This window comes from Aegilops tauschii, chromosome 2, assembly GCF_002575655.3.
Source record: "Aegilops tauschii subsp. strangulata cultivar AL8/78 chromosome 2, Aet v6.0, whole genome shotgun sequence".
In the NCBI taxonomy this organism is placed as follows: domain Eukaryota; kingdom Viridiplantae; phylum Streptophyta; class Magnoliopsida; order Poales; family Poaceae; genus Aegilops; species Aegilops tauschii.
Genome location: NC_053036.3, coordinates 466,127,842 through 466,137,081, shown reverse-complemented (window position 1 = coordinate 466,137,081; position 9,240 = coordinate 466,127,842). Strand labels below are relative to the sequence as shown.

The window sequence follows — 9,240 nt, the reverse complement described above, 5'->3', positions numbered from 1 at the left end:
GATGCGTTTGACAAGATTGCTGGCATTGGAAGAGTCACCAGGAGCGCTGCTGCCAAGGGTTTATCCCCCCTTGCTAGAATAGTGGCCCGTAGGGCTGGTGCTGCTAGGAAGGATCCTGCTATGGATTCTGGCAATGTTACAGGCACGAAGCGTGCACCCAGAGCTCCTATAAAGTTTTGCTCCCCTGTGCAGCAGCTTCACCCTCATAATTTCCCTCACCTGGACAAGGCTCGCAAGTTGTATAATCTGTTGCTTAGTGATGAATGGCGTGAGAAGTATGCCGAGTGAGTATCTCTCATTATGCTTCTTATTCTTATCTTCTGTTGTTTCTAACTGCTAGATAAATATGACCTGAACTGTTCCTTTTTATACAACTTGAACTGCTATGAATTCCTTATCTTGCTTCCCTTGTTTTTTGTTCTTGTGTGTGCTGCAGGAATGTGTTCTCAATGATACCTCAGCCTGATGAAAGCGTAACTAGCTTCACTGGGAAACGCATCTGGGAAGTTTTTTCACCTGGGCAAATGATGGAGGGTGATATAATGGACTTCCTTATTGATGATTGGAAGCAACATCCCGAGAGAAATGCTGATTTCGTATCTGGAAAAAGGGTATCGCTGAGTCCATATTTCATCACGGTAATCAATCAGATCGTTTCTTTCTGTTAAACAAGACTGCCTATTGTTTTACGAGTTTTAATAATACTTTTCTTGTTGATCCTTTCCTCCTGTATATATTTCTTTTTTGTCTTTTTGCAGGTTGTGCTTGACTGTACGTTTTATGGTGATGAAGATAAAGAGTTTAATGTGGAGAGTGCAGCAAGAGATTTCAAGAGCTATGTTAAAGATAAGGAAGACTTGCTCAGTGCCGACCTTGTGAGTTCTACTAGCTGATTTTTGGTTTTATTTGTTTGTTGTCATGCTGGTTTTTATTTTGAATATTTAATATGTCTTTTTTGGTCATTTGTTTTTTAGATATTGATGCCTCTATTCAAACCTATGATTTTACCAAAGGATAGGAAAGTGAACCACTTTTCCTTATATGTCATGAATCGGTACCGGAGTAGTATCGTCATCCTTGACTCTTTACCTTATCCGAAGAACCATCGTCCTTCAAAGAACACCTATCATAAAGACCGCGAGAAGATTGTGAGTGACATTTATTTTCTGTACTGGATTGATTTTTCCGCATCTTTGTTTCTGCTTTTCTGAGACCTGAAAATGTGTGGTTTGTTTTCTTTTTTTACAGATTTCTAGATTGGTCCAGGTAATGAAGGCTGTGTATGGTGATGCTCAGTACAATGTGAGCAAGCAGCCCAAATGGGAGGTTTTTGCGAAGAAACCAACGTTTGTCAAGGTTCGACTTCAAGGGCCGAATGAATGTGGCCATTATACTCTGAAGTATGCGGGATCCTATGATGGTGAAAAGATCATTGAGACCATTCGAAATAATGACGTGGGTTCTAGATGAGCTTTTTCACTTTCTGTGTTTGTCTTATTGTGTATTCTTTTTTTATGTGTCATGGTTTTTGATAATTTGTTTTATTGTTTTGCAGCCTCGTATTGTTGATTGGAACGCTGAGGATCTGTATAGAGTTGTGTTCAACCGGAATAACCATCTTCTGGTGACGGAGCTTCCCAAGGAGGTTCATGCTTTGGCTCCTGGTGCATAGAAGAAATGGTCATCATTTGCGTAGTGAATGGTATAGTTGTGTGATATATCTCTTGAAAGCATTGTAGGCTTTATTTGTAGTGTTTGAATGTCTTGTCAAGTACTATGTAATAACTGGTACATTTTGTGTTGTGTTTAAGTGTGGCACAATGTTTAACAATCTTTTTTTCCATGATGATAGTGTGGTTGAATAGCTATTTCACTTGTGTATGTTTCATCGGGAATTCGTTTTGGTTAAGTTTTATTTTTTGTACTGAAGACTTATATACCAGTTGAACTGAAAACACCTTTTTTTCAAATGTATTACGAGTTGTTGCTGAGAAAGTGAGATTTATTTTATTTTTATCTGATTCCAACCTTAGTTGGACCTTTATAGTTTCTGTACCCTCGTTTTCTTGTACTTATGATATAGTTCTGTTAGTACTGAATTGTAATCTCATTAAGCGTAAGGATTTTAAAATTTGGTGCCACATTTTTGTTTGAACTTCTTGAACTTTAGTAGTTGAACTTCATAGTAAAAGTTAGAGCAATGTTTTAAATTAGCTACGTTTAAGAGATAGCCCTATTAAGTTCAAAACTACTTCTTTCTCAAGGCATTAATTGGTATCATCATAGCACTTATCGAATAAACTAAGTTGTACTGAGATTTCAATTGTGCTAGTACTTTGATTATTTATATTTTTTTGTGTTGTTTGAAACTAGTACGTCACTGGTCAATGTGGGCTGATGCTTCTATTGTCTTTCTTGTGATTTTTCTCCTTGGTTGAACTGATATCTTTTTGATTTAGTTTTGGCCTTCTTTTTTCTAGGCTGTGGTTTTTGTCAAGGCAATATTTGGTAACATCATAGTACTTGCAGTATAGACTAAGTTGTACTGATATTTCAATTTTACCATTACTGTTATTCTTTGTGTGTCACTGTGTTAGGGAATGTGAACTGAAGCTTCCCGTTCCTTTTATTTTTGTAGAAAGAATGCACTGTGTGTTCAAGTGTACCAGTACTTTCAATCCTAGCATGCTAGTGACTAGGAAATACGTACTGATGGTTCTTTGCTTTTCCTGTTGCAGTACTTAGTAATATTCTAACTACTATAGAATGATTCTGTTAGTACTGAATGATGTCCTCGACTGAAACTTAGTCTTTTTAGTGTTCTTCTGAAACTAAAAACTGATTTTTAGTGTGGTTGTACTACCGTACATGTGTAAGCTGTACTGAGGGTCCAAGGCTACTATTTGCTGTTGTCCTTAGTTAGTCTGCCGCTGTTTATTTTGTGAAAATATCCATGTGTGATTTGTTTGCTCCATGACTAGTGCTGCATAGTAGCACATAGTAGCCATCAAGTTTCATTCACAACCTACTTCAACTTCAGATGATGGATAAACAAAATAGGAAGCTAGCAAACTTGTCGAACAATATAAGCAAACGATGTACTTGATGGACATAGGCAAACTTGTTCAAACTCTGACACACATAGCATAAGGAAGCTGGTTCAACCTAACGAAAGCAAACTACAAATCTGAAACAACAAGATTAAGGACAAGCAGAAGCGCGAGCAACACGAAGGCAGACTTTCATGCCTCTTCATCCCGCAATGTTGCAGTGGTAGTAGGGGTCAGCCTCCTGCTCTTGTGCAATATCCCAACCTGTCATGATGTTGTCGATTATTCTCCATGACTTGTACGTGGCATACGCATCTTTTGCTGCGTACTCGATGAGGTTATCTGGCAGCGGGCTGGTCCCCCACAGTTTGTGGTCTTCCTCCTTGTTGAAGTTCTGCTTCATGCCTTTGTAGAACGGGTGGATGATGCTGGCTGCAACATCGACCAAGGAGTCGTAGTGTTTGTTTGTGGTTGGAACTTTCCACTTGCGCTGCATGTCGATGAAGCTGTTGGGGTTGATCTCCAAACCAGACTTGTTCAGCATCTTCTTGTCACCTTCAATGCTGAAACCGGCAAATGTGTACAATTTCTCCTCCTGCAGGAACTGTTTGAGGCGCTTGGGCCTGCAAGGGGGGAGACACATATTGAAGATTAGTGTTTTTTTGAAGATTTAGTTCTACTGCTTTTTTGTTTACAAGTGATAATCCATGAGGTAGATGCTTATATAGTACAAGTCATGGATGAATGTAGTTCACAAACTAGTACACAAAGTCCTGTAATTAAATTCAACTACACCATGTTATTTTTCTTTTTTGGTATCTTCAGTGCTTCACCAAATGCTTCACCAAGTTCAAGAACCTATTTACCAGAGTCGATGATATATGTGCTGCTTACTTCAAGTTTAGTTTTCCTTTTTGTTGAATAAAAGACCTATACCAGTGCTTGATACATCTTTGATCATCAATTCTATATCAAGTTCAGAAATTAATTTGAGAAACATGTGCATCAAGATATGGACCTATATCACTTCACCAAACATCTTTTAATACATCAATTCTATAAACTATGCTAGTGCATCAAGATCAGAATCTATGCTAGTACATCAAGTTCAGAAATTAATTTGGTGAAACATTTTTCAGATGCTAATCTAGTGCATGAGTTTCAGATGCTAATCTGGTGAAACAATCACTTCACAATTTCAGAAATGCATGAAACTTGATAAACATGTACTCCTGCATCCACTTCACGAACTATAGTAGTTCATTTAGTTGGGAAAAAAAGTTTAATGAAATTTTTAGGGAGTAGTACTAGTACAACAGATGAATGAACAGTAGTATGGGTTACCATTTTGTGGCCGCTGCGATGTGGTACACCAAGCAGAGTTCCTCGACGCACAACTGTAGGACTGCTGCCATGTGGGGAGGTTCATCTTCGCTGGTTTACTCCACATCAACTCCGATGAAGCTCGGATACAAGCCGCCGCCCTTCATCCTGAGCCTGCTCATCATCTCGTCGGCCTTGTCTGGTTCGCTGGTGCAGACGATCTCCAGTGTCTCCTTGCCACGGAGCTCAACCCCTTTGAGCATTTTGGTGTACGCGCGCTTCTCGCCGGGGACGTGAACATCGTCGAGGTTGCTGCTCTTGTCGGACATCTCGCCATGATGACGCTTGGCAGATGGTTCCTCCGCCATCGCCCTCCTGTGGCGACTGTGGGCTTGGGAGAGAGAAGTTTGTGGTTTGTCTGCAGTGGAGATGGAAGCGGCGATGGCGGTTCTTGGAATGAGGCAGAGATGGAAGACAATGGGTTATTTCCAGGGCGTGGACGGGGACGTGTGGGAGGCGGTTCGTCGGGGACGTGGGTGTAGTGGTCGTGGGTGTCGCGGATTGCACTCCCTTGTTTCAACCGCCCACTGGGTGGCGCGGGTGGTGGCCTGGAAGAATAAACCGTCCAAGTCAAGGGTCTCTAGTGTCGCACTGATCCGTCTTGTGAAGCTGTACTTATCAGCTGCTTATCCCACTTGCACGTGTCAGGGGTGGTGATGATGGAATTTTGCACTGTTTAAGTAACGTATGATTTTTTATGATGTTTATCCGTGTGGAGGTTATGTCTTGTTTTTCTACTGAAGCCTTATACACTAGTTGATCTCAAAACATTTTTCATTGCCCTGGGAGTTGTTGCTGACAACTGGGACTTATTTTATTTTCATCTGTCCGAACCTAAGTTAGGCCTTTTATAGTTTTTGTATTCTCGTTTTAGTGCACTTATGGTTTAGTGCTGTGTGAACTGAATTGTAATTTCATACAGCGTACGGTTTTGAAATTTGGTGTCACAGTGGTGTGAGTGGCCTGACTGTTCCTGCTTTTTTAGAACTGATGTCATATGTATGTTTGTACTGAGGGGTGGGGGGTTGAGATTATTTACGACGAAATCGTTCGTTGAGGTGTTGACAGATTTTACATAAATAAGAAATTTAGCAGAATTGACAAAGAAAATGTATTTGAACTTCTTGCATTTTAGTAGTTGAACTTGTCATATTTTACATAAATAAGGAGTTTAGCAGAAATGACAAAGAAAATCTATTTGAACTTCTTGCATTTTAGTAGTTGAACTTGTCAGATTTTACATAAATAAAGAGTTTAGCAGAAATGACAAAGAAAATCTGTTTGAACTTCTTGCATTTTAGTAGTTGAACTTCAAAGTAATATTTTAATTCGGTGTTTTAAATTATGTACATTTAACAAATAGGCTATTAAGTTCTCTGCTTTTTAGAGTTTCGTTGTTTTTGTATCATATTTTTTCGTTTTTTTATCATCCGTGGTGCAGGGCTAAAATCATTTTTATTTTTATTTTTCGTATTTTAAAGTTATTGCCTACGAACTAGTAGTTGAACATTTATATTTTCAGTTTTCAAACATTTTTTCTGTAGTTTATATTTCTTTGCAGCGCGCTCTGTTTTGTTTATCTGGCCTTATTGGTGTGGTGTTTGTAGACGATGGAGGCTATTGGGCCATTTTCCGGCCCAACTAGCACGCGCGTGCGTTTTGGGGACTGCTGGATGTGCGTGTGCTCTGGGTTTAGTCCCACCTCGCTAAGGGAGGAAGCTCTCGACCTGTTTATAAGCGCGACCGAGTCCTACTGGTCGAACTCCTCTGAATACTTACCTGAGCGCTTATACACGGTGCTCGCTCTCTCTCATGACCTGTGGGCCCTGTTTGGCTGGCCCTGCGTTGTGCCGATTACTAGGGGTTCGCCGACGGTTCCGCCGTGGGCTCGAGTTCAAGTATCTAGCAGCGTCAGGGCCTACCTGTCCTTGGGCGGTCAAAATTTTCTTGTTTTGGTTTGAATCTAGTACTTGACTCCACCAGTAACTTGGACTGATCCATTTTTGTTCTAGTTCTGTGGAAGTGTTATTTTTTCATTTGAAGTTTTTTGCCTTGTTTTTGTGTTTGTTTTTGTGATTATTCTCAAGTGTCTTCTGGTATCATTTTCAGCACTATGGTACTTGCGTGTAGACTAAGTTGTACTGATAGTCCATTCATAGTAGCACTTATGTTCTTAGTCTGACATTTTTTTTGGGGGTATTACGAACTGATGCTTCTTTGTACTTTTTATTGTAGTAAGTATGTACTGTCCGATCAAGTGTACTAGTACTGTCATTCTAAGTCCGCAATCCGCAAGTGACCAACATAAGTGTGTGCTGATGCTTCTTAACTTTTTCTGTTTGTAGTACTTGTTAATTTTCTAGTAACTACATATGTATGAGAACAGTACATTAAGTACTTAGAATTTCTGCTTCAACTTTTTGAAGTGTTGTAACTCAATTTGTACTGATTGTTTTCAACGTTATGTTTTCTATACAATACTACACATTGAACAACGTTGTGTGATTAGTTGCTTCATAACTAGTACTTTAGAGCAGCCACAAAGTTCCATTTGAGAAGCTACTTTGAATTTTGAAATGATGGATTAACAAAATACGAAGCTACCAAACTTATATAATGAGATAAGCAAGACTATGTACTTCATGACATAAGTAAACTTGTTCGACAATGACAAGCACGAAATAGTCATACTGGTTCAACCTAACAAGAGCAAACTACGAATTTGAAACAACAAGATAAAAGGCAAGCACAAGCGGAAGCAAAGCGAAGGCAGTCTTTGATGTATCTTCATCCCTAAAAGGGGCGGAAGGGGCGGTCTTAGTAGTGGTCAGCCTCCCGCGCTTTTGCAATTTCCCTACCATCTGTGATGTTGTCGATTATCTGCCATGACTTGAACGTGGCATACACATCTTTTGCTGCGTACTCGATGAGCTTGTCTGGCAGCGGGCTGATCACCCACAATTTGTGGTCTTCCTGCGTGTCGATGTTCTTCTTCATGTCTTTGTAGAACGGGTGGATGACGCTGGCTGCAACATCAGTCAAGGAGTCGTACTCTTTTCCGGTGTATGGAACTCTCCAGAAGCGCTGAATGTCGACATACTTGTTGGGGTTGATCGTTGGAAGGCTAGAAATCTTCATCTTCTCTTTGTCGCTTTCAATGCTGAAACCGGCAAATGCGAACAACTTCTCATGCTTCAACATCTCGTTGAGGCGCTTGGGCCTGCAAGGGGAGAGACATTTTGAAGATTAGAATTACTTTGATGTTTGAATTCTTCATTTCTGTTTATATTCTACAAGCGATAAATCCATGAAGTGGATGCTTATATAGCATAATTAATGGATGAATGTACTTCAGAAATTAGTAAATAAAGTTCTGAAATTTAATTCAAGTACGTCATGTTATTTTTCTTTTTGGATTATACATAGTTTGAGCCAATGTTGTATGTGCTGCTTTAGTACTAGTTTATTTACTTTTGATGAATAGGACAATACATACCATTGCTTCAGCAAGTTCTTAGTTTTTTTGCTTATGAAAATAACATTAGACCAAATTCAGATACTACTTCACTACATGAAGTTTAGAAACATCTTTTTAATACATTGAGTATAGAAACTACACTATCGGATCAAGATCAGATACTGCACTAGTTCAAAAATACATTTATGGTGTATCTACTTGAGAAAATGCAGTAGTGCATCCACTTTCACAAACCACAGTAGTATATCTAGTTGGGAAACAAGTTTGAATTTAAATGAGTACTAATTAAACAGATGAACCAAACAGGGCAAATGAGTAGGATGGGTCACCATTTTGTGGCCGCTGCGATGTGGTACACCAGGCAGAGTTCATCCACGCACAACTGCAGGACTGCTGCCATCTGGGGAGGTTCGTCTTCCCTGGTGTAGTGCACACCAAGACCGACGATCTTACGAATACAGCCGCCAGCCTTCCTCTAGAGCCTGATGATCATCTCGTCGGCCTTGTCTGGTTCGCTGGTGCAGACGATCTCCAGCGTCTCGTTGCCGTGGAGCTCAACCCCTTTGAGCGTTTTGGTGTACACGCGCTTCTCGCCGGGGACGTGAACGTCGTCGAGGTTGCAGCTCTTGTCGGACGTCTCGCCATGATGACGCTTGGCGGTCGGTTCCTCCGCCATTGCCCTCTTCCGACGACTGTGGGCTTGGAAGAGAGAAGTTTCTGTGTTGTCTCTGGTGGAGACGAAAGCGGCGATGGTGGTGGAATGAGGCAGAGATGGAAGACAATGGTTTATTTCCAGTGCGTGGATGGGGATGTGTGGGATGCGGTTCATCGGGGACGTGGGTGTAGTGGTCGTGGGTGTCGTCGTTTGCACTCCCTTGTGGCAACCGCCCAGTGTGTGGCGTGGGAGGTGGCTTGGAAGAACCAACCGTCCAAGCCAATTTCTCTGCCAGGGTATTAATCTAATCGAACTGATTAGTCTTGTCAATCTGTACTTATCAGTTCCTTTATCCCTCTGCGCTCGTCTCAGGGTCGGTGACGATGGCATTTTACTGTCGCACTGATCCGTCTTGTCAAGCTGTACTTATTAGCTGTTTATCCCACTTGCACGTGTCAGGGTTGGTGATGATGGAGTTTTGTACTTCTCTAATGCGTTACTTGGACTGGTGATTGAAGTGTAGTTGAACTTACCAAATACCAGTCGGACTGTGTGTGTCATGTTAATCTTTTTTAAAATATTTTTTGTTTTTTTGAAATGATTGTTTATATGAACATAATCTTTGAAAGTATTTTTACACATAAATTAGTTTTTCATCAGTACAGGTGTATTAT

At 40.6% G+C, this 9,240-nt stretch overlaps 1 protein-coding gene across 1 annotated transcript; it reads right to left on the bottom strand.

Moving 5' to 3' along the window:
• Positions 1-7,250: 7,250 nt before the first annotated feature.
• LOC141041126 (uncharacterized) lies at positions 7,251-8,311 on the bottom strand. Its single transcript, XM_073507236.1, has 2 exons — positions 8,241-8,311; positions 7,251-7,653 (listed from the first exon to the last, which is right to left on the bottom strand). The coding sequence occupies exons 1-2, from the start codon at positions 8,309-8,311 to the stop codon at positions 7,251-7,253; spliced, it is 474 nt and encodes a 157-aa protein (XP_073363337.1).
• Between the last annotated feature and the right edge of the window lie 929 nt (positions 8,312-9,240).

Coding starts and splice junctions, on each gene's coding strand:
- LOC141041126 (XM_073507236.1), bottom strand. CDS start 8,311: ATGGCAGCAGTCCTGCAGTTGTGCGTGGATGAACTCTGCCTGGTGTAC. Junction 7,654..8,240: donor ATCGCAGCGGCCACAAAATG/GTGACCCATCCT, acceptor CTCCCCTTGCAG/GCCCAAGCGCCTCAACGAGA.